The sequence below is a fragment of the Penicillium crustosum genome (assembly GCF_028827405.1).
Source record: "Penicillium crustosum strain IBT 35664 chromosome Unknown utg000004l_segment0_segment0, whole genome shotgun sequence".
NCBI classification, from domain to species: Eukaryota; Fungi; Ascomycota; class Eurotiomycetes; order Eurotiales; family Aspergillaceae; genus Penicillium; species Penicillium crustosum.
Genome location: NW_026623125.1, coordinates 742,762 through 767,096, shown reverse-complemented (window position 1 = coordinate 767,096; position 24,335 = coordinate 742,762). Strand labels below are relative to the sequence as shown.

General features: G+C 47.8%; 9 protein-coding genes across 9 annotated transcripts; 6 read left to right on the top strand and 3 right to left on the bottom strand.

Moving 5' to 3' along the window:
* Positions 1 to 1,132: 1,132 nt before the first annotated feature.
* On the top strand, positions 1,133 to 2,174 carry N7487_009345 (uncharacterized protein; the record flags this gene model as incomplete). The annotated part of the gene is made up of 3 exons (XM_056877075.1): positions 1,133 to 1,345; positions 1,401 to 1,844; positions 1,896 to 2,174. 3 exons carry the CDS (start codon positions 1,133 to 1,135, stop codon positions 2,172 to 2,174), a joined length of 936 nt encoding a protein of 311 aa, XP_056725655.1.
* Positions 2,175 to 2,352: 178 nt separating this feature from the next.
* Positions 2,353 to 3,758, bottom strand: N7487_009344 (DUF2855 family protein; the record flags this gene model as incomplete). The annotated part of the gene is made up of 2 exons (XM_056877074.1): positions 2,353 to 3,508; positions 3,589 to 3,758. 2 exons carry the CDS (start codon positions 3,756 to 3,758, stop codon positions 2,353 to 2,355), a joined length of 1,326 nt encoding a protein of 441 aa, XP_056725654.1.
* Positions 3,759 to 6,071: 2,313 nt separating this feature from the next.
* chs3 (putative chitin synthase activator (Chs3)) lies at positions 6,072 to 8,168 on the bottom strand (the record flags this gene model as incomplete). Its single annotated transcript, XM_056877073.1, has 1 exon — positions 6,072 to 8,168. The coding sequence occupies one exon, from the start codon at positions 8,166 to 8,168 to the stop codon at positions 6,072 to 6,074; it is 2,097 nt and encodes a 698-aa protein (XP_056725653.1).
* A 2,816-nt stretch (positions 8,169 to 10,984) lies between these two features.
* chsF (chitin synthase CHS3) lies at positions 10,985 to 14,492 on the top strand (the record flags this gene model as incomplete). Its single annotated transcript, XM_056877072.1, has 3 exons — positions 10,985 to 13,482; positions 13,537 to 14,342; positions 14,407 to 14,492. The coding sequence occupies 3 exons, from the start codon at positions 10,985 to 10,987 to the stop codon at positions 14,490 to 14,492; spliced, it is 3,390 nt and encodes a 1,129-aa protein (XP_056725652.1).
* Positions 14,493 to 16,095: 1,603 nt separating this feature from the next.
* Positions 16,096 to 18,409, top strand: N7487_009341 (WD40 repeat domain-containing protein; the record flags this gene model as incomplete). Its single annotated transcript, XM_056877071.1, has 2 exons — positions 16,096 to 16,918; positions 16,968 to 18,409. 2 exons carry the CDS (start codon positions 16,096 to 16,098, stop codon positions 18,407 to 18,409), a joined length of 2,265 nt encoding a protein of 754 aa, XP_056725651.1.
* A 626-nt stretch (positions 18,410 to 19,035) lies between these two features.
* Positions 19,036 to 20,467, top strand: N7487_009340 (uncharacterized protein; the record flags this gene model as incomplete). The annotated part of the gene is made up of 3 exons (XM_056877070.1): positions 19,036 to 19,163; positions 19,196 to 19,953; positions 20,271 to 20,467. The coding sequence occupies 3 exons, from the start codon at positions 19,036 to 19,038 to the stop codon at positions 20,465 to 20,467; spliced, it is 1,083 nt and encodes a 360-aa protein (XP_056725650.1).
* Positions 20,468 to 21,039: 572 nt separating this feature from the next.
* N7487_009339 (uncharacterized protein) lies at positions 21,040 to 22,087 on the top strand (the record flags this gene model as incomplete). Its single annotated transcript, XM_056877069.1, has 2 exons — positions 21,040 to 21,536; positions 21,586 to 22,087. 2 exons carry the CDS (start codon positions 21,040 to 21,042, stop codon positions 22,085 to 22,087), a joined length of 999 nt encoding a protein of 332 aa, XP_056725649.1.
* A 47-nt stretch (positions 22,088 to 22,134) lies between these two features.
* N7487_009338 (uncharacterized protein) lies at positions 22,135 to 22,415 on the bottom strand (the record flags this gene model as incomplete). The annotated part of the gene is made up of 2 exons (XM_056877068.1): positions 22,135 to 22,273; positions 22,330 to 22,415. 2 exons carry the CDS (start codon positions 22,413 to 22,415, stop codon positions 22,135 to 22,137), a joined length of 225 nt encoding a protein of 74 aa, XP_056725648.1.
* Positions 22,416 to 22,534: 119 nt separating this feature from the next.
* Positions 22,535 to 23,477, top strand: N7487_009337 (SGNH hydrolase; the record flags this gene model as incomplete). The annotated part of the gene is given in 3 exon segments (XM_056877067.1): positions 22,535 to 22,560; positions 22,571 to 22,676; positions 22,770 to 23,477. 3 exon segments carry the CDS (start codon positions 22,535 to 22,537, stop codon positions 23,475 to 23,477), a joined length of 840 nt encoding a protein of 279 aa, XP_056725647.1.
* Positions 23,478 to 24,335: the final 858 nt, after the last annotated feature.

Genomic DNA, 24,335 nt, shown 5'->3' with positions numbered 1-24,335 from the left:
CTGGAGAGTTTCTACAAAAAACTGTGACCAATTAATTGTATATCAATTTCACAAAAGTTGGGCTCAAAATATTCTTTGCAACTATCGCCACATGTTTACTTTGGTAGTTGGAAAGCACCTTCTATTCCTGAAGGATCTTGAAGATACTATAACAATGTTATGATCAAAGAATTCACTGTTCTAATCAAAGAATTAGGCCTTTTAGAAGGGGTATGATCACCTACCTAAAAACTCTACGTAAAACAAGCTAGCTAACATGGCATCGCCTGAGATGGTTTCTATTTCCGAATATGTTCTCCGAAACGTTACCAAGCTTTTTGAGATGAGACAAAGTAGCGCTAGTACTATGATGAATTGTAGATATACGTATGTACTTTGAGAAGTAACAGTCATATGATGGTGGGAGGATAAGATGCTCCGTCATAGATCAAGGAATGCCCCTATCAAAGTCCTCAGAAAGAAGTCTTCAAGGACTGACCTTGAAAGCTTTGCGCAAATTATTGAAACATACGTGTTTAGACAGCATCACAAGAATGTCGGCATTCCTTCCGTGACGAAGACCTGCCCTTGTAAGGTTTGCGACCTTTAAATCAACTCCCCGACCCCGTTTAGGAATGTCCGCTCCGTTGCGCGGACACAAGTATAAAGAACAGACAATGTGCCATGATTTCCCACTATAAATTGGCCAACTCATATTCAATTGCATCATTATTCTAACCTTTAATTTATCGAGCTAAATATTGCTTGCATATTCGACCATGTTCCGCAAACAAATCACCCGGTCTGAGTTGAGGTACAATTGTTCCTCCTAAACCTTTTCATAATAATCTAACTCATATTTCATCAGTCTTGATCAAGCATGCATTTTCATTTCAGAAGATCGGCATCCAGTGTCTGTTACAGGAAGACTCAATCTCACACTTGCGCAAGTCGTCTCCGTCAAAAGTATCAAAGTCAGATTGAGGGGAATATTTGCAATGTGAGGACCCCTACCCCGTAGTTCGCTATTGACTCTGTTCTTACTTCCTTATATAGTCCCATTGAAGGAATCTTGGGATCAGAGAATCGCGAACAGATCACATTCGAGCAAGAACAACCACTTGCTTCTTCGAAAACACTCAACGCATTCCAAATGCCGGCAGGAGACCACGCATTTTTATTCGATATTCCCCTCCCAAGTAAGGTCTTCGACACAGCCACTGGGCCAAACCATCAATATCACACATATCGCGTAGAGGCCATTATCGAGCGACGCCTCAAAAGCGATTTCGTGGTCTCGAAGCCAGTTAGGATTTACCAGGTTTCCGATTTGGAGACAAGTTATTTAAGACCACATTGCCCACTGGTTAGTACTATTAATGGGAGAATTTAACCGCATGCAAATAACTAAACATATCTAGACTCTTGAGGGTCACTCCGACAAAAATATCCAATACTGCCTCTCCATCACTGACCGGAACGTTCCCTTTGGTTGCACATTTCCTGTGGAATGCTGGTTTGCACCGTTATTGAAATACGCCAAGCTCAACACTGTCACAATAAAAGTGATCGAGAAACAGACTGCGCGGTTGGATGCTACTGCTGCAGAATCAGCGCAACACAACATGCGTTTTATCACTGCAGTACAAAGTCAGACTGTTTTCTCAAAGACCGTCGATTTCTCTCGAGATGAGTCCCCGGTGGATGACGACTCTGAGATTGAATGGCGCTTTACCACGCCCGTTTCTTTGCCTCGGAGTCTCGACGCTTGCTCGCAGAGTATCTCGACCAAACACCTCAAGATCGCTCATGAGGTTTCTATCACTGCTGAGTTCCACAATGAGATAGGTGATGTAATAGGCGTGGTATGCAAATGACCCATTGAGTTTTTATAACATACAGCTGACGGAATCTAGATTACGGAAGTTATGCCTTTTAAAATTTATATGACAGCTAATGTGATGGGAGATAATGCGTCAATTTATGGGCAAGATATACTACTTATGCAGGGAAGCCAAAGTCCACCTCCTGCCTACAGCGATCGCTTTTCGGACTTGATCGTGTCGACAGCTACTCAATTGAATATTTGTGAGCAGCCCATGTTGGTGGAGATCAATTCTGCGCGTTCGTCAAGTGAGCAAAGTGCGAGCATTCACACCATGGAGCCTGCTCCCCGATACGAACAGGTCGTATAGTCTGTTTGAGTTTGGACTCTTCTTTTGTCTACTACTTTTGTACTCCAGCATTAATGTTGAGTGAACTTCAATGATCTTCGGAATAATGTCGAGCCTTGAGGGCTTTATTTTCGCGAATTCCTTCTCATTCTATCTGTTAAATACTATATCCAAATTCATGAATGTTAAATACCAAGTCTCATTGCAGCTTGTAGACCAATCCCTCTTCGGCTCCGACTTGTCCATGACAAAGTCTCTCCCACCCTCCCTCGACACCATCTGCACCAGAAACACCGCTACCAAATACAATCTTCATCCCCGGCTCGCTCAAGTGTCGCTCATCGAGCCATTTCTCCCACTGTGTCTCTTTTATTGCGAAGTAGGCTTCCGGGCCAACAGTTTCGAGTATGGTGTCTTGAACACCAGAAGTGTTATATTGGACCTTCCCAAGCTCCGCCATCGCTGCTTGCCCAGCAATGATTTCCTCTGTCGAGTATACCTTCTGCTCATTGCCAACCTGGACAATAACAATCTTGCAATCTTGCAACTCGACAGTATTCTTGATCAGAGAAAGTGTATCCTTCACAGAATTCCCACGACCACCAAAGTCAACAATAACAATCTTCGAGGGCTTGCGGCTAACCAGCCACTCCGCAGACTCCTTAGAATCAACATCCCCATACGTAACCACCTTCGAAGGAACAGAAGTAGGCAGATTCCGATCCGCCTCCTCCATGCGTGACACAGCCGATGTAACCTGCAACAAGCCAAGGGGTGCCGAGTTATCCGGCTTCCGCGACAGGTAGTATGAGAAAATACGGGCCGTTTTAGTCGACGCGGCCAGGTTCACTACCACTGCGGATGACAAGTCCCCGTCGGACAGGGTCCATTGCAAACCAGCTTGGTTTCCCAGGGGATGGATGGGGGGTTGGTTTGGGTTGGACGAGAAGACATACTCGCTGAGAACGAACCCAGCTACCCCGCCAAGGAACAGCGTGGTCCAGGCCATGCGGTCTAGTTCATCCCGTGCAGAATCTGAAAGGGGATTGAGCGTCGCGGTGAGCTCGGAGATTGGGGTCGTGGTCGGGGTTACCGTGTAGCGGTTGTACAGTGGCATCAATTGCTGGCGATGCTCACTGGTCTCGATCCAGTGGCCTTCTGGTGCGCCGTGTTTGAGTTTGAGATCGGTTGGCGTGCTGGTTGTGGGCCAGAATCCGTAAAGGACGGTTCCTTTGGGTAATTCTGGGATTGTCGTCTCTTCCACAGTTGCATAACCCCAGGCTGGGACGATTCCCCAGGCTGATGGGTCGTTGTATGGTGCGGGATAGTCTTCAGATACGGGGTATGCGTCCCACCTGCGAGTAATTGATCAGAATCTCATTTTAGGTGGTTTTGCAACAGTCTCGTCCAGTTTGTGTAGGTGTTGAAAACTTACCAACGTAAGAATCCGCCCATGCGGGCATAGCTCAAGTTGTTAGAACTGAGGCTGATCAATTGCGTGCGAATTCTTACTGAAGAGTCCGATAGTTCCCGCTGAGCAGCGGCTTCAAGATTGAAGCTCGCATGCTGGCGGTTATCCAACTTTGAAACTACATGAACACCCATGGCTGATGAATTCAGTGGGGAGAAAACAGATGAGAATCGGTGCCAAAGTTGTTTCTGTTAACGTACTTGATTACTGATCACAGGCATGAAGATCATCCGGCGGGGAAACCCGCCAGCTGAGAAATATTGGGGGCGTCAGCATGATTATACACTGCCCCGCATGACACCCTACACCTTTAGATCATATTAAAATTGATATTTCCGTTGTGTTTGATATTCTAACTTGTTATTCGTATTCATTTGCTCCTACCAGCTCAATGCAAAGTCCACCCGTCAGATCTTGAAAAGATTCAGCATCAGTATGCCACAGGGTTAAGAAGCTCGTGTATTTCACAACGATTTAATAAGGATTATTTGTTAAACATGTTCTACATACACCGTATCATAATTTACAAGCGCTGCTAGGTTTTATCTGCCAGATGCCACTTTCAGCTATAACTTTTGATCTGACAGTCATGGTGAACTGTGACTGATGATAAACCTCTTGAAATGCAATAGAAAAATAGAAAAAAAAAAACCTAGTCTCTATACAATTATGTTTCCTCTTTCCTCTTATGAGGTTTTGTTGTATATCCTAGGCGGTGTAATTTTGCCGAAAGGTGAGGTTATATTGAAGTGAACGCATAGTTATTCCGCCCTTCGGGGCATATGGTCAAATGAAATATACAGAGAAGATTAGCATGGCCCCTACACTAAGGATGACACGCTCAATCAAAGAGAAGAAACCTATTTTTTTTTAAATTCACGCAAGCTTAATTAAGGAAGTAGAGCATAGACTTGCTACGATGCACTTGATTGGTCCTACACCATGTGGAGGTTACGTGGCGTCGCCGTTCGACTCACGCCGCCTTCAATATTTCCCATATCTAGGACTGACAATTTTCCACTTCGTTTTCAGATATCTTCAATGGGTTTTATACATTATATCCATGCAAACAACTGTAATTTTGGCCAAACATCAGCACTTCTCTGCTCTTTCCAAATACTTCTCGGCTCTCTCCGTGTACAAACCTGGATTTTAAGGCACAACATAATGTGCTGCTTGACTGTATGATATAGTCAACGAAGCAATGAATGGAAAAGTCGATCTACACGTTTTAATCCTATTTAGCCCCGCATTCTTCTGTATTCTATAACCTGTACTTGTTGTTTCACTCTAACATAAATAGGGGTAAAACCATCTAAAGAACTATTCAAGAATACGGAAAAAGATTCGCAAGTGATATTTAAGAAGCAGCACAATCCGAGAGCAATTCCCCATCTTAGAGCACTCGGGCAACCTCTCACCGACCAGGGAACCTACCTTCAACATTGTCAAATCTGTGATACCAAATTGGAACATACTGTCTACCTGCGTGGTCACAATGTGGAAACGATATGGGCACCCACACCCATAGCAACCCCGAATGACATCCTCGAGGATATGATCAAACCGACGCTATTCGCTAGGCGGATCTGAAGATGGGGAACATCTGGAAAGAATGGTGGAGCAAAGGGATCGGTTGCGACTCAGCGAGTAGAATAGAAGTGTAAGCAATGGATTTGAAGTGGCCTCTATAAAAAAGCCAACAAGGAATTCATGTCTTTACCCCCACAATTTATCAAGAATACAAGAATGAGATAATCCAAAAAAAGGGAAACAAGTTAATAGGAATTCACAAGATATTCCCAAAATACGATGAAATGCATACAATACCCTCAATAGAATGATAGATTGTCTGAGTAAGAATAAGATTTTACAACGCCGGAGAATGAACAAATCCCGGAAACCAGCGACAAGTAAACTCATATATTCATTCGAAGATGAGTGTGAGCGCAAAGGAATGAATGCAGATGGAAACCACCACGCAAATAGATGATCGGACGAAAGAGAAATGAGATGGAAGATGTAGAGTAGATACGGAAAGGAGAGTGGTATAAACAGATTCGATATGAGGTATCAGCTCGATACTTGAGAAAGACGAAAATTTCAATAATGGGGTTGTGAATTGCAAGATCCAGATTGAGATTTGGGTTCAAATCGCTTGTAAAATGACAGATTTCATGCGAGCGCTTTGCTTGCGCGGGTGTTATGCAGAGGTTGGGATGGGGATTATGTATGTATTGTCGTAGGCTGTGCTCGTGAGGTTGGTTTCAAATGCTTGGAAGTGTGCGATCTAGACTGTTGGAAAAGATCAGGTCATAAAGGGATTTGGGTTGGATATTAAATTAGAAAATGACGAATCGTTTCTGTTTGGCTGGCTTTTCAATTTCGGCTTCTGGATAATCCATATCGTTAGAAAAATGTGTATCGATATCAAAATCTAGTTTGGTTCACTCACCCTGGCCATTACTTGGGTTCTTATCCTTGCGCTCGGCTTTCTTGAGTCGGCCTCCGTTGCGGGTCGCTCCATTGCGACCACCCACGCCTGCATATGAACCTTCTGCCGCAGCTCGGATTGTAGCAATGCGATGCTTAGCTCGTTCATCCCCCTGGTCTGCCGCCTTGACATACCACACATTCGACTCGAGAGGATCACGACGACAGCCAATACCCATTTCAGTAAAGTAGCCGACAGCATACTGAGCCTTCGCGAGGCCGAGATTCGCAGCCCGGAGAGCCCACTCATACGCCTCGCTCTCATCCTTCTCGAGGACAGGCTCCGCACCAACGAGATACCACGCACAAAGCGCCATCATCGCCACCGCATGCCCATTCTGCGCGGCACCGGTGTAGAAATGAATACTGAGCGCCGGGTCGCGTGGACAATTCAATCTCCCATGCTCGTACGCATCGCCGAGACGATAGCAAGCCTCAACATGGCCCAGCTCAGCGGATTTAGTAAATAGCTGCGCTGCATAAGTGGCATCGGGGAAGACATCCTCTCCGAAACCCCTCTCGTGCATCACACCGAGCTCATACGGACCGGCGTTATACTGCGTGTCTGCAGACTCGGTCGCGCGCTTCAGCCACTTAACACCCTCGCGGTACCGCTTGCCCAGTCCCATATCGCCAGCAATACAGGCGTTGGCCATGCGCATCATGGCACCCGGGTGGTTTTTCGACGCTGCCTGACGGTAGAACTGGACTGCGCGGCTTCCGTCGACACGACATCCCCAGCCGAATTCGTAGCAAAGCGCTGTGCGGTAGCAGGCTTCGACGTGGCCGTGTTTGCTAGCTGCGAGGAAGAGCGGGAAGGATCGGTCGTGGTCTTCGGCGCCTTTGCTGAACAGGCCTGATGCGTACCCGTCGCCAAGATAGTACTGTGCAAAGGGGAAGCTACGGTCTGCGAGGCGCTGGAGGATGGATTTTGATTCGCGGAGTAGACGGGCGCGCGTGATCGGGCTGGTCTCTTCGAGGTCCATGGCTGGCATCTCGCGCATTGAGTTTACCATGAACACGGCGAATTCGTAGAGCACGGTTGGGTCGTCGGTTTTCTTTACGTTTGCGAGGTACATCTCGAATGTCTCTTTGTGGCTAAGGAGAGAGGCGTTGTTTCCGACTGAGGCTTGGAGACGCGAGTTGTCGAATTGCGTGGCTGGGCCCGGCTGCGGGTATGATGTATTGAGTAGATCGAGTACTGACGAAGACCTGTTTTCGGGGGTTCCGAACGAGTTCCGTGAGGAGGATCGTGCATGTAGATACGGCGATGCGGAGATATTCCGGCGTTGACCACTGTCTGAGGCCGAGGAGTATGTCGAAAGAGGCCGCGAAAGCCTTGATCGTCTAACGGCAAGCTTGTCCGTTGAGGCGGATGGGTTATCTCCGGCATTGGGTGCGGGATTCTTTGTATGTGCCGCAGGCGGCTGTTGCTGGTGGTGATAGGTCAGAGGCTCAGGCTCGTAGCTGTCTGACGCCTGCGCCACGCTATCCAAGCTTCCCCGTGAAGAGCCGTAGCTCTGACCCTCGCGCTCTAGCGAGGAGCCGCTCTTTTTCGGGTTTCCGTGTCCATCGTCTTTCTGCGGCTCTACCACTGACCATGAGCCGCTGCTCGCTGGGGTGTGACCGTACGAATGCGAGTGTGTGTAGTTCGGGGCCTGTGTTAGGTCTCGCCGTGGAGGGTCGGCAGGATTCCAGCTTTGCTGCGGCTGCTGTACGGGACTGTTGAGGGACATGTCTGCGAACTCGGAAAGCTCCAATTGCGGTGTGGTGGGCCCACTGTATGCGCCTTCGATGCGCGCGCTCGAGGCATCGGGAATGTCTGCGCCATGTGCGATTTTAACTGGCGAGCGTGGCGAATTCTGAATAACGGGAGAGGTTTCGGAGTGTGAGGTAGAGATTGGTTTGCGGGTGAGGATCAAGCTCTGGGGTCGGTTCGGGATGGTCCGTGGTGATTGTGGTGATTGCGATGCGGTGAATGGAGGTGAGGATCGGAGGTAAGCTGGTGGGGGAGATGGCAGGGCCTCATGTCCTGGGGCAGGACTGGCCATGGTGGAGAGATATTAAGAAAGGTCGAAAGTGAGAAGTTGGGGATCCATGAAGAAAGGCGACTGATTTAGTACTTTATGGGGGACGTGGAGAAAAGCGAAGATCGCTAAGAGTGGACACGACACTATTAGAGATATTTTCATCCAAGCACGTCAAGGGAAAAGAGAGGCCAAGCGAGGGGAAGAAAAGAAAATAAAACTAATACAACATGCTAGTTCTCTCTTGTCCTTTATTGTTTTATTGTTTTATGTTTTTATCCTTTTTTTTTTTTGTTTCATACGCTACCTAAGATGGTGGAGTGGAGATGAACTATTATTGTCTCTGCCACATTCTCTCGTATAACCTAAGAAAAGCCAAGAATCCAAAGATGATGCCTATCGGGTTTGATAATAGGGCATTCCGAGACATGCCATAGTCTAACAGGTCTAAACGGTCTAACAGGTCTAACAGGTCTAACAGCGCATAAGACATCAACGGAGTAAGATACCTTTGAACGGTTCCCCTCTTTCACTGTGGGGACGGGCCTTTAAGTAGCATTTAGTGCCTCATTGTCCTTAGTCCGTCTCTAGGCCGTCTTTAGTCTCTCTTTAGTAGTTCAGTAGTGTCCTTAGTGTCCGACCTTTCCGGGGCTCTGTGCGTGGCAGATGTAGCTGGAAAGTGGAAGTACCTGGCTATTATACGGACATTTTTACCCTAAGTCCGTGTACCTGGAACTCAATCAGAAGAGACGGTCAGCTTTTAGTGTTGACAACTATTTGAAACAGAGGGCTTGAGCGTAACTGAAATGAGCAAAAGTCATATTTCCTGATTGAGTTTATTCAATTACCTTCGACCATATCTATCTGTCAATGTATGCTCCTTGCAGCAGTCAACCACACCGTCAAAGCAAAGACAAACCGCATGGTACTCTCAGCTTGTATGACGACATAACCCATGCGGCGACTATATAGTACCAGACATCCCTCACAGAACTGAGTACTGGCTACTGGGTACTCGTAGTTAGCTTACTGTACTCCGTACTACGTCTGGTGACGCGGAGATATGGATACCGTCAGCATTCCAGTAAGAGCCGAAGAACGTGGCCTGACGAGGATCCCGGACTCCACGGTAAAGACCTAACAAATCCGAAGTCAAGCTGGTTTCTAAACTGCACATGTGGGTTCTTGGTTCGAACTGAGAAGGGAAGGAACTATCTGCAGGATGTGATACGTTTCTTTCCTTGTGGTTGAAGACGATGGAAAAAAAAAACTTATCTTCGAATTCGAATGGGAATGGTGCATATGCACTATGGGGCCCATGGGCTCTATGGATTCTGGGGGTTGCCGTGATGATCGGCCCGCCAGTGTCGATCATATTGGTCGGATTGGCATTGGGCTACGGAGTCCGTATGTAGGACCGGGGTATCCTGGAATTTTATATCGAGACAATACCGATTCTTGACTTGTTTCAAGTACTATGTACCCAATGCGTGCTATGGCTGGAATTTACATATGTAGATTGGTTGTACAAATCCCTGTTTTGTCCAGGGTTCATGCATTCCTACATTCATACATACATGGTGTGCATTATCGCTTATTATATCTCTTGAAAGGGTTCAATTCTAGACCACACCGACTCGAAACATTGTTTATATAGAGATGTATCACAAGGTAGTTTATACGGGGTTTTGCACAGGGGTTCTGGGATGAAATGATGAAATAGGGAAGCTTAACTATATTTATCCGTTACAAAGTGGCAATTGGCTATTTAGGGCGTGGCAGTTCAAACTAAGACCCCGTGGACTCAGGGTCTTAGCTCAAAATAGAAAGATGACCCCGTGATCAAACGGGAATTTCTTCTTGGCTGTCGGCTGTTGTTCCCATTCTGATGTTTCTTGGTGTTTTATTAATATGAACCGTGGTAAAATCCCTAGTTAACCGTGGAAGAGTTAGCCTAATTCACTTGGGGAGATACCTGGGTACCTAGGTAGTGAGGGTTTGATTGGGATTGATTGGGATTGCCCCTAGCGACAAAGAAATCCATTTGTTTTGTTTTAATATGAAAAGTACCTAAAACAAGCCTAACCTCTCTCAGGTTAAGCGTCAGTCCCCTCTACATCTTTGTCTCAGAACTTCCCTTTTTCTTATTTCCCTTTTAAAGCACATTCGCTATTCCTATTACTACGACATTCGCTCCTCGCTGTGTTTTAGATCCTTCCTTGGTTCAATTTCTTGCATAGGTGGGGACTGTTGTTGATTCTCCACCTCGTTGCACAGGCCGACCGTACCACTTTCGCTGAGAACTCCCCGATTTACAATCCGCAACTCTAGTTGCTGGTCAATAATAGAGAGATCCTACGGATTTCAAAGAGATTTGAACAGAATCACAAGTCCCATAAGTCGCATTATCGAGGACCGGGCCTGCGCATTTGACATGTTTCAGTCGGCAAACAACAGATCCATATCGTGAACAGTCTTCTCCACACAACCAGCTGCTGATGAGCCGCAAATAGCTAAAGTGAGTGCGCCAGCTGCAGATTCGAACCTAACCAAGTAAACAACCCCCGAGAGTCTGGATTGACTAACATCAGTCGCCTTCGTAGCAGTGAGATGTCTTTGCCGCAGAGGCCAGGCAAACCCTCACCTCGGCGCGAAGAAGCCCGCGCATTTCGCGAACCCTCTCAGCGTCATCGACGAGATATCGACTCGGGCGCTTACAGCGACGACCCCACTTCCCCCTCCCACCGACACCGTCGCCGACATTCCAGTCACCGAAGAACAATGGACACGGACGAAGAGCGCATGGATCGGGGCGGCGAGGTGAGAGACACAAAAAGCGCATGGTCAAACCAGAGCGCAGGAAGGATGACCGGGAACAACCCAATTATCACTACCGTCAAAAATCAACCCGCATGCCCACTTTCCCCTCGGCGACGGGAAACGATCCGTTATTGGACAACAGAGATGGCGAGGCGGAGACAAACAGCTCGCGCAGCATGGATACGAAGACCAAGGACGGTTTGTACGGTGCGCGGGGTAATGTCAACAAACCCATGGAGCGGGTTCCTAGTAGACATCGCTCGAAGAAGAAGAAGAGAGGTTCGCGGAGGTCGTCCAAGGGAGCTGCAGATGAGCAGAGACGCCTGAAGGCTATTGAGCAGAGTGGCCCACCCGAGCTATGGCCCACATATTGTGCAGTGCTCACATTCTTCATCCCGGACTTTGTGCTGAAATGGTTCGGCATGCCACAGAAAGAGCAGCGCAGTGCTTGGCGGGAGAAGATCGGCCTTATCAGCATCATTCTGATGATTGGTGCTTTCGTCGGTTTCCTGACTTTTGGTTTCACGGCTACGGTCTGTGGCTCGCCCCCAGTTCGATTGAAGGTCAATGAAGTCAATTCCAATTACATGATCTTCCACGGAAAGGCCTATGACCTATCCGGTTCCAAGCACCCTGCTGTCACTGGTATCCCCGCTGGTTCGAATGTGATCTACGACTTGCCGCACAAGTATGGCGGACAGGATGGCAGTTTCTTTTTCCAACAGGTCAACGGTGCGTGCAAGGGATTGATTACGGCTCAGACTGACAGCGATATTCCAACAAATTCTGCTGGCGATCTTGGATGGTACTTCCCTTGTGCGCCCTTCAACCAGGATGGTTCGTCCTCGCCGAATTTGACCGATCCATATTACACGGGCTGGGCTTGCCATACCAGCAAGGCGGCCCGTGAGCCTTTCTACTCGCTGAAAAGTGATGGGGATGTGTACTATACATGGGAGGATACAAAGAACAAGAGTCGCAATCTGGCGATTTACTCCGGAAACGTGCTCGACCTCGATCTTCTTGCCTGGTTTGACCGTACTCAGGTGTCCTATCCCAAACAATTTGACGAGCTTCGCAAGAATCCACATGTCCGCGGTGTTGATCTTACCTACTACCTACAAAGCGGGGAGGAGAAGAAGATCGGCAAGTGCTTGGCGCAGATTATCAAAGTCGGCAGCATCGACACTGATACGGTTGGCTGTATCGCGTCGAAAGTCGTGCTCTACGTGTCCCTGATCTTCATTCTCTCTATCGTGGGTGTCAAATTCGCTTTCGCCCTGCTCTTCCAGTGGTTCCTGGCACCCAGGTTTGCCGCGCAGAGCACGAGTATGTCCTCCGACGCCAGGACTCGCAATCAACAGATTGAAGACTGGTCGAACGATATCTACCGGCCCGCTCCACGAATCGCCGAAACCGTCATTACAGATCGCCTCAGCAAACGTGCCAGTTTTCTCCCGACCACTTCCCGTTTCTCAAGCCCGTACAATGTGAACAGCAGCGCTGGTAGCAAGCAAAAGCCGATATATGTCACGATGGCTAGCCAGAACTCGACTACTCGTCTGATGCCCAGCTCCAATTCCAACCCGGGGACTATGTACAAGTTAAGCCACAGCGGTAGCGGAGGCACTCTCAGCGCTGATAACTCTCGGCATAATGCTGCTGCTAGTCGGACTAGCTTGGTTCCTCCCACTCAGGGTCAGCAAGATGCGGGTTATGCTACACTATCAACGGACCACGATGGCTTGGGTCCTGCTGGTTTCATCCATGAGGCTGTTGTTCCTCAGCCTCCACCTGAATGGCAACCATTCGGCTACCCTCTGGCTCACAGTCTTTGTCTCATTACTTGCTACTCTGAAGGTGAAGAGGGTATTAGGTCGACGTTGGATTCTATTGCCATGACCGACTACCCGAACAGCCACAAAACTATCTTGGTCATTTGTGATGGTATTATCAAGGGTAAGGGAGAGGAGTTCTCCACCCCGGATATTGTGTTGGGTATGCTCAAGGACCCTGTTGTCCCCAAGGATGAGGTTGAGCCCTACTCATATGTGGCTGTGGCTACTGGCTCCAAACGACACAACATGGCCAAGGTCTACACTGGATTCTACGACTACGGCGATGCTTCGATCATCCCATTGGAGAAGCAGCAGCGTGTTCCCATGATGGTGATTGTTAAGTGCGGAACTCCCCAGGAGTCGACCCAGTCAAAGCCTGGTAACCGAGGCAAGCGAGACAGTCAGATTGTTCTCATGTCTTTCCTGCAGAAGGTTATGTTCGACGAGCGTATGACTGAACTCGAGTTCGAGATGTTCAATGGCTTGTGGAATGTCACCGGCATTGCGCCTGACTTCTACGAGGTTGTTCTCATGGTCGATGCCGATACAAAGGTGTTCCCAGATAGCTTGACCCACATGGTTTCGGCCATGGTCAAGGACCCAGAAATCATGGGTCTCTGTGGAGAAACTAAGATTGCAAACAAGACCGACAGCTGGGTAACAATGATCCAGGTCTTCGAGTAAGTTCTCTACCGTTTATAGGGTAACCGGCAGAATAACTAATTCCATGACAGGTACTTTATCTCTCACCACCAAGCCAAATCATTCGAATCCGTCTTCGGTGGTGTAACCTGTCTCCCTGGATGTTTCACCATGTACCGAATCAAAGCCCCCAAGGGCGGCCAGAACTACTGGGTGCCTATCCTCGCAAACCCAGATATCGTCGAACACTACTCGGAAAACGTGGTCGACACCCTGCACAAGAAGAACCTACTGCTCCTCGGTGAAGATCGCTACCTAACCACCCTGATGCTCAAGACCTTCCCGAAACGCAAACAGATCTTCGTCCCGCAAGCCGTTTGCAAAACAGTCGTGCCAGACGCATTCCTCGTCTTGCTCTCCCAGCGCCGTCGCTGGATCAACAGTACCGTCCACAACCTCTTCGAACTGGTCCTCGTGCGCGACCTGTGCGGAACCTTCTGCTTCAGCATGCAGTTCGTTATCTTCATCGAACTTATCGGAACCCTCGTCTTGCCCGCCGCCATCTCGTTCACCATATACGTCGTCATTGTCTCCATTGTCAAGAAGCCCGTCCAGGTCATCCCACTGGTCCTGCTTGCCCTGGTCCTGGGTCTACCGGGTGTCTTGATCGTCGTCACAGCACACAAATTCGTCTACGTCCTCTGGATGCTGATTTACCTCCTCTCGCTTCCAGTGTGGAACTTCATCCTGCCGATGTATGCCTTCTGGAAGTTCGATGATTTCAGTTGGGGTGATACCCGTAAGACGGCTGGCGAGAAGGATAAGGGACACGGTGATGCCGAGGGTGAGTTTGATAGTACGAAGATCACGATGAAGAGGTGGCGGGATTTCGAAAAAGGTATGTCTTACTCTATACTCTTGGAATGATTTGATGGATGTGTCGATTCTAATATTCTTGTCAGAACGCCGCCTGCGCAGTGCGTGGTCACAGCCCCAGGCTTCGACGGATCCTTATCCATCGCAGTACGAGACATATTCTCATTATTAACGAAAGCGATAGCGCTTGTTTGTTTTTTTCTATTCTTTTTATTCTTTGTTGTTTACGCTTTCTCCCGGATGCATCTGGTTTCGACGTGATTTATTGTACCATTTACATACCGGCGTTCAAATATTCTTATAATATAGTTCTGAGCGTTGTACGACTGACGAGCTGATTATTTTTTACGTGTGCTCATATCTTACTTGATCCATTCTCGTGTTTTTTTTAATTATCGCGTCTGTCTGAACTTATGCTTCTTGTACAGCGATTTGGACCGGGCGCATTATCCTGTCGATACATATCTAGTGAATAAATCGTCATACTACTTGACATAGCGTAATTGAAATAGTGTGATGGGCCTTGTAAAGCAACATGAACTATCATATGGTGTCTGGCTTTTCACAGCCTCATGCTGTCAGCCCAAGCCGTGCCCAACAGGATCAAAGCGCAAGTCACCGGGCCTATTCGGGTTGGATCTGCAGGCGTGGGATGTACTATAAGTACTAGATGTACTCCCTGCATTATCGAAATATGCGAGGCTCAAGGTGATCTGTGATCAGTAAAGAAGATGGCTTTGTTTGATTTCATTTAGATTTCATTAGTCTACTCTACATGCTTAATCCCTGAACTATATATATTCTTCTACTATCCTCAAGTAATTAATGCAAAAAGTGTGATAAATAGTAGACTTGAATATCAGTGCTGACTATCCCTGTATTCTATGATGTATCATCTTTTGCCAGCTGTATGCTTTCTTTTTTCCTTTTCACGTCCCCGAGATCACCGAGCCGGAGAATGTCAACTCTCACGTTTCTCCCCTCCACGTTCTGACTGCATGAGAGTATCAGAATCAATATATCCCTTTCTTCCATTTCTGTTTCCTTGCAGGTTCATCGGAAAAGTCTACCGCGCACTGTCCTATGGGTTCTTCCGTTCTCCCCCTCTATTTCCCTTTAGATCAGCCCACAGCTATCGGCGTTTCACCCGCCACTAGTAGTTATAGCGGAAGCCGATATTACAAACATTCCAACATTTACATTGTGGAATTTTGATCTCAACTCATCTTTCCTCCCCGGCTTCTCTCCTAAGTCTTTCTCGGTTGAACTCGGCATTGCCGTTTCGCCCGCTTTCCGTTCTCCGCCTTTCCCTACTCGCGTCATACACGCGGGCTTGGACACCAACCGCCTGCAGTGTGGGGTTGAACTCTCCGAGTCAGCAGTCATCTGCGAGACACATCGCTGCAGCAAAACCCAGTGTGAATCTAGAAAAGTGTCATCGTAGGTGCACTCTGATCTGATTACTGGATCGTTTTCCTCCGGTTGTGCGACCGCCGCTATCGACCATCCCTGCCCATTTGACCATTTAGGACGTGATCATCCGTCCCGCCTTGCTGCACGGTGCCTGGAATAGGCAACTAACCCTCCCACTCTACGGTTGAAGGTACATCTTATCGGAATTTCAAGACGGAAGTCCATGGCGGGCGATGCTTCATTCTAGCACCTGTGACTCTGCGAATCGCTCCTCTGACTACCCTGCCCGCTTGCGAGATCCCGCTGCATCGCCGCGCCATGTGTCATGTGATATTGATGGTCCTGCAATTCAACACCGAGTCATGAATCCTTCTCCACATCGTTCTGCTACGGGGCTGTCTGGTCGGGAAGACGATGCGACAGCCTTGAACTCAACCCTCAATTCGGATATATTTTCTGCGGATCGATTTAATTCGGCGACGGATATGTCTTCCGACATCGATCGCCGTTTACATGACGTGGGCGTTGCGGCTCTGGCTGCTGTGTCCCAATACCCGCGTGCGGTGGATAATGCGCACGGGGACTCTTTCATGGTGTCGGAAGTTGTCAACGCTGTTACGAGTGCTGGTAATCCTCCGGATTATCGATATTTAGACTCGGCGGGTTCGTCACTGCCGGCACACAGAGGTCATTTTCAACAATCGGGAATGGGAGGTGTCCCTGCGGCTGGACCGGCATTCGTCTTTGGTGCGAACCAGAGTGGCGACATCGATATGGAGACGATTGTCCGGAACTTGATTCACCGCACCGCCGGCCGGCAAAATATCGCCATCACTCCAGCCAGCGACATGGAGGATCCTCAGAAGGATATGGTTGGGGATTACGAGTCCGCTACCATGGAAGATAATCCGTCGCCATCGTCGACGTCCGATGATGAGCTTGAGGACTTTCTCCGATTCTATCCAGACGAAGAGGAGTATTACTACCAGCGCAAAGATCGGCCGACGTATGAAGCCGAAATGCCAGACTGCGATCTGGATGATTTTTATAACAGTGTCAGTTATGATGATATTGACGTGGATCCCCAAACTGTCGGGTTGTCTATTACAGAACCTTTGGGAAACTACACCGACGATCAAATGGAATTCGCTGGACCACACCCCGCATCTATCATCCACACTTCCAGTAAGGCGCTATGACTTTTGAGATGAGACCTTAGCTAATTCCCCTCTAGCATACGAGCGCAATTTCACTATTGATGAATTCATTCAACGCTGGATGGTCTCAATAAACGTCATACCACATGGCTTCCATTCTGAAAGTCGAATTCCACCGCAGCTCCGTCCGCTGTCAAAGATGATTAGCTGGAAACCCCCACAGGAGGTTTTACGGCCGTCTGGATGGAGACGTGAGTTTTATGATCTGCAGCAGATCCCATGGACAGAAACTTTACGAGTGACACGGTCCGATGCACGAGCCGTGCGCGACGCCTGGTATACTTCGTATCACAACTTGGATTACTCCCACATCAGCCATGCAAAGCGCCTTCCACAAAACGAAATGTTTTTCCGTGCGAGCTCCATGCACACTTCACACAAAGCGTCTATCGAGCACTTCCAACTCCGGAATCTGATGTCGACTCCCGCATCGAATACCGTCCATTTCGCCTCCAGCTCCAAAGTATTTTCCTGGACCCCAACAACCGGCGACGCACGCTGTATAATCGACATGAGCCAACCAGACCCAGAATCAGGCTTCCTCGGTCCTGTCAAAATCTCCACTATGAAAACAGCCCACGGCCTGACAATCGCAGGCGGGTTCTGCGGCGAATACGCCCTACGCAGCACCAGCGGCTCCAACCCCGGCATAAAGGGCCTCGTAACTCCGGACTTCAACGACGGAATCACCAACCACATCGATATCATCCCCAATCGAACAGGCCCCTCTCCAACTGGAGTTTTCGCCTCAAACGACAAACACCTTCGCATCCTCGACACAGAAACAAACATCTTCACTTCCGATCAAGAACTCTCCCAACCAATAAACTGCACCGCCACATCCCCAGACAGCCGTCTCCGCATCGTAATCGGCGACTCACCAGACGCATGGGTTATAGAATCCGACACAGGCCGTCCAGTCCACCCCCTCCGCGGCCACCGCGACTTCGGCTTCGCCTGCGCCTGGTCCCCAGACATGCGCCATATAGCAACATCCAACCAAGACAAAACCGTCATCATCTGGGACGCGCGCACTTGGCGTCCACTTGAAACCATCGACTCCGACGTCGCGGGATACCGCTCGCTACGCTTCTCCCCTGTCGGCGGTGGCCCGCGCACTCTCCTATGCACCGAGCCTGCGGATCGGATTTCTATTGTTGATGCGCAGCTCTTCCGATCGAGACAGGTGCATGATTTCTTTGGGGAGATCGGCGGTGCGGATTACGCGCCTGATGGCGCGGAGATCTGGGTTGCGAATACTGACCGTCATTTTGGTGGGTTTATGCAGTATGAGCGTCGGCAGTGGGGCCAGCGTGTTGGGTTGACGGATTTGCCGTGTGAGTGGGTTACGGAGCATGAGTTGGAGGTTGATTCGAGGTGTGTTTTGAGTAAACGTGAGAGGGGTTTGAGGTTTTTGAGGAATTTGTCGGATGAGGAGCATGATGAGTTGATTCTTTGATTTACTCCCCGTTGTGCTTTCATTCTTCCATTCTTTGATGCTGTGATCTTTGTGGATGTTGTTGCCTCTTATGCTTGATGGAATGACCGTCTTGTTCTTGTCTGTCTGTTTTCTGTCTCTCTTTTCTTTTTTTTTCTTCTGGGTTGGTATACTTTGCGCCTTTTCATCTGCATCTGATACCCTGGGCTACGGAGTTGGAGGTTGCTTATATTCGTTTCTTTTGTTTTTAGAGTATTGGATGTGGATTCATGATGATATGTAGGCTTGTCTTTATAATGTGCTCTATTTAGTTCCATTCAACTTCACAGTACAGATGCAATCCAACAAAATCCTGGATTTGGCTATAGCAGAATTCAAAATCTCGCCCTGTGGCTCAGATACTGTACTTTTGTTTAGAAGCAGACATCTAGACAGGGATTAGGAGGAAGGCAGGATCAAGTAATCTGACATCGACCCCTCCCAGTACTTTGTTCTTCTTTCATTTCTTCCCCCTCTTTTGTATTGTGGTTTATCGAAGCTGGATATCCTGAAGCCTCCTATATAAAACCTTGTTTCACCATATCCGTTCAACCTTTACTCTACACCCTCTCGACTGAAAGCACCAATAAAGCATCACCAGGCCCAAGATGGAAAATCTGAGTGACCAGATGAGGAACGCTAGCTTAGGTGATCCATCTGAAGATCCAAATCACTTGCTCTTCAAACCTCAAGCAGGAAGTGGATTGGCGCCAACGGCCTTGGATGAGATTCCCCGGTATCTGTTTCGGGTCGCCTCCCCCTTTCCAGTGGAACAACAAATGGGATGTGGGTGCGTTCGGAGTCAGCCTATCAGAACCGGAACTTCTTTACGGAAGATATCTTCTTTAACCTGGATGACGAGAAACGAACGACCATAGCTCGAACACTCAACTTACATCTTCGATGGTGGTACCAGGCGAAAAACCCCGACAAGTTTGTTTCATGGACCAGCTCGTTGCCTTTCGCAATACAGTACATCTACTACCGGCATCTGAGCCCCGACGACGGATCGAGTTTAGAGGATATCAAGTTATATGTCATAGATACGACACAGTTCCCTAGGGGGACATTTCTTCGTGATTTGGATCTGATGAATGCATTCGGGCAATACGATGATCGCCCATCACGATGTAACTTAGAGAGTTTCCGCAACCTTCGCCACAAACCTAGCTATGATTTTGGAGAATACCTTTCACAAGGATCACTGAATATTGAGGGCAAACGAGAGATTATATCCGCCACGTCTCTTTTTGAGGGTGATCGATTGCGCCGTCTACAGCCTCATTTTCGTGTATTCGATGGGTTTCCATTCAAAGATGGGAAGCCGGTTTGGGCAAGCGAAGTTATCCGCCTTCGTTATGTTATTTGGCACGCTGCCGACATACGAGATTTATCGCCAGAAGAGATGGAAGGCCGTTTGGAGGCCGTCAAAGAGATTGTACAAGATCTTGAACCGAGCTGGAGATATCCTCTTGCTATTTACTTCACATCACTAATTGGCTCTGGATCTCCAAATACAGAGACAGGTATAGCAATTCACAATGTCTTTTCCAGCTATTTTAGATCTACCTTTCCTGTTGGTGAGTCTATCCATATTTCTACGCTGTGTAGACATGTGCTATTTGACCACAGGTACTAACACTATTCCGAAGGGCAACAACCGTTGAGTCCATCCAGCTTTAGGACTGACATATCAGAGAGAATGCCGGAAATAAAACAAGTGGAAAGACTTGTTCGTGAAATACACAAGTACCATGCATTGAAACAGGCATTAGGTCAGTGCACTCGCTATATTTTCTCGCTCTGGCTCTCTTTCTTCCTTTGTTCTAACATAAAATTTTAGGTCGCGTCGCCACAGCCGCAATTAAAATTCGCGGGTTACATATTGATACTATTTCCCCAGATAATGGACATGCTCTTGTTGTGGCTGATCCAAATGAGTTGCTGGATCGTACTGGCCAAACCCTTATAGCAAAGCTTCGCTCAGTGCAAGATCTGTGTGAAACGGTTATATCCACTATTTCATCCAATACGGTATAGGTAGTGCTATCTTTCCATATCTTTCTTGCACATGTCTATTTGAGTCATGGCGAGTGACAGCACAATATAGCGACTATTTACTGGCTCGATATATTCGGTGATTATGTATATCCGCAAATTATCACGAATAATTTCAATTTTCAAGTCCAAATTAAGCAGAAGAACAAGAACTTGAATAGCTTTCCTGGCCAATAGCAACACTTGAATGCAATCTATTGCCCATTCCAGTAACAATGGGGGACTTCTACGGGATTCAATATAGCATATGAATAGGATATAGAATATATATTCGAGAACCTAGGAAAACCTTCGATCACTTGCATAGCATACATACCTCCTGGGTTTCCATTGTCTTTTTGGAATAGATTCAATCTAGTAAACCGAGTGCTGTCTTATGAAATCTCAACTTTGGAGCCCGTTGGCAATCCCACCGAGCTTAGGGCCTGTGGATCAGCTCATTCCCCTCAATTATTTCGAGCAAGTGCTGCTGCCACGCACCGGGGGACATCCACCCACATCTAGGAATATATAAAGTCGATGCTCCCCCTACTCCTCCAGACCCCACCACCACCATGGCACCCCATTTTTTCAACAAACTTTTCAAGCGCAAAAAGAAAGAACTGAAAGAGCCCAGGTTTAAATTGCGAGAATGGTCTCCAAATGCTATAGGAATCTGGGATTCCACCTGTGAGATAAACGGCGATATATTCAATCGATGGAAGCTGCCAATCCAACCAGAGCAACGCCCGCGCAGCCCTGGAGCTCGACGGAAAAGCTCCCAACAACAAAGTTCGTTCTTTCGGCTCCCGGCTGAGATCAGGAGGCTGATATACCTTGAGCTTATGGGCGATCGGCGAGTGCATATTCGGTATTTTTGGAGAACGCCATCGGCAAAACCGCACAGCGAGCCTCGCTGGCGCTGGTGGCATGCTGTTTGTGACCATTGTGATGGATTTATTGGTGATCCTCCTGTTGAGGATATCTGTTCAATTTCGGGCAGCGAGGGGCCCATGGATATCGTGAAGCCCAAAATTGGCAGCATGGAGTGGCTGAGATGTTGTCAAATCGGGTAAGTTGGTATTCTTCCACTGTCAGAAGATTGACTTATTAGTGTACAGATATGAAGAAGCATTGGAAGTTCTTTATGGGACGAATATCTTTGTGATGAGCAAGACTATGGACACCCCTTTTTTGATATCAAGAATTTTGGCACCGCGTTATGCATCTCTGATGACATCTCTGGACATCTCGTTTGTTGTCGGCTTTTGGGAACCGGGGCAAGCTGAGGAGGACTGGATGGCAACTTATTACGCGTTCTTTGGGTTATTTGAGAAGAGTTTCCGCGGCGTGCTCCGGCTACGTGTGCTACTTCGAATGCCGCCCTGTGAGGCTCAAGATAGTCTATATACCCCTGAAAAGGGGAAGGTGTTCCTCAAACCATGGGAAACACTCTTGGGAGGTCGGGAGTGGACGCGACTGCAGCTTTGCGTCCCGTACAATTGGCACGACTGGTTTCAAGAAATCAAAGGATCCATGCCTGAGCTAGCCAGATTGGAGCTTGTATCTACTATATGGTCTGACCACTCACTCGCTCCCGCGGATTTGGCATGGTCAATATAAATTTCTATGACCTATTCTATGTCTAAATTATGCTCCCCAATTCGGTCCTAGCTCTTGGATATGATAGGTACTAGAGTTCCACTAGTGATTGTCGTGATTGGGCTGGCAGTTCCAATGCAGACAAAGACGGAGGCTTGCAAGCCGGCGCAGTTCGTCCCTACAGCCGGGTTCCAATTGTAGAGGTCCCTACGTAGTGTCAGTTAACCTGTATACTGTGAAGCCTAGAGCAATGGGAGACTTACATTTGAGCAACACCTGTCTGAGATGTGATATACGCGCAGCCCTTTCCGCTCTGTACATTATTGAATCGAAGACAACCGGACACCATTCCAGTCTGGCATGCTGTTAGTTTACTCACTGAGCGAACGGGGTACTGCAAAGTGACGTACTAAGGTCTACAATCCGGGGACCGTTTATCGACGAGACTCGGAATAGGCATCTGACTCGATGTTGGAATACTCATCCAATATCACGTCAATTTAGGGAGCTGAGCAGAAACATTCAGAACTCGACCAGTTCATGGACTGGATATCTTCACTTCTATCCAAACGAGACAGCCTCACGATTGGAGTTTGCGATAGAAACGCCGGTCGGGAATCCTGCCTGATTCCATTGGACGGATCTTCCACCCTACCAACCTAGGCCATGAGTCAATTGTGTCCTATGTGCCCTGGACGATTAGAAATGCCATATCCAAACACGAAGGGGTCCCTCGCCTGCCTGTCAAATCGTCGATGAGATCACTTGTCACTCGAGCAAAGGATCCAAAGGCTATGCCAGTGCCTACAACCACACTGAAGAGTTTTGCAAAGATGTCGTGCCAGACATGAACAGCAAGGAGACTGGGACGCTTTTCAACAAACGGTACAACAGAAACACTCACGATAATGTGGTTTTCACCATAATCAAGGACGCAGGTACTGCCGATGTGGATTCGAAGACTTGCAACACAGCCGTGAATCGTATTCTGGATGGCTGTGATGCCAACAACGACGAGAACCCAATGAACTGGAAATCTGGTGGCACCTACGCCAACGGTCCATTCACGTATAACATCGCCCCCATTCGGACTAACCGGCCATTCCCCGTGCCCAAAAAGTCCTCGGCTAAATACACGGGTGTTAATCACTACAATTGGCATCGTTACAACATACGGAGCGCCGGATGGGCCACCTGGGACAAGGGTCAGAAGACACTCCGGGGTAATAGCACTCGCTGCTTCGGTCTAGGACTGACAGTCTGGTGGTTTAAATACCTTGACAAACCAGACTCCGATGGTTATGAGTGGCTAACCAAATTCAACTCACCGATTGCGACTAACGCACGATGCTATTCAAACAATAAAGTCCAAAAGTGGTCGGGATGTCCATCAGATGACGAGTGCCACTGATGTACGATAGACAATATATTTAGGACTAGCCCTGAAGGGGCTTGCATTGCTTCTTGGTTTTTTATATATATGCCTATATATGTCCCCCTCTCTCTCTGTTTGATTTGGTGCAGCGTTTCTTTGTACCCTTGTCAAGGTTACAAAGTTATGGTCTCTAAATGTGCAGTTTTCCCCCTAGGTACTTCCAAGGTTTGGATACCAGCTCGGATGGCTGCTGCTGCCAGAAATTATCTAGCAATCCCAGCGTCTGAGGTCTTGGTTGAAAGACTATTCAGTGCAGGAATATATGTACTTGGTGTACAAAGCCTCTCTATTAAGGGATACGTTGAGGATATTGATTTTGTTGATGATATATTGTTGTAAGTAATTATCTTGTCGTGAGGGTGTTGGAAGATATATTTGTTTATGTGATGGGTATATAGAGGATTATACGTGATTGACTTGTTCTACAATTCAAATGGATGTTCATGCGCTTTAATGGAGATAATAACAGTGTTTTTGAATGCTATTATCGTATCTAATCAATACTCTATTCTATGTGTACATGATGTATACTCCAGCCCAGGATGGAAGAAGCGAGTCACATGACTTCTGGGCTCGGTGTATATATATTCCGACAATATTAAGGAACCAACATCTACGGACTGCATGGATGCACATCCTATGTATTTCGTAAAACCTAGGATATGTAGCATGTAGTGAAGGCAAATGGTGTATCCGTGGATACTTCATGGTGCCTTGCTTCGTGAATATATCCCATGTATGTGCCAAATCTTATTCGCTCTATTATAGCGAGTACACCACCTGGGCGGTGCTGCAACTTCTGCTCAGGTTCGTAGTTCGTCATTAAACTCCGAA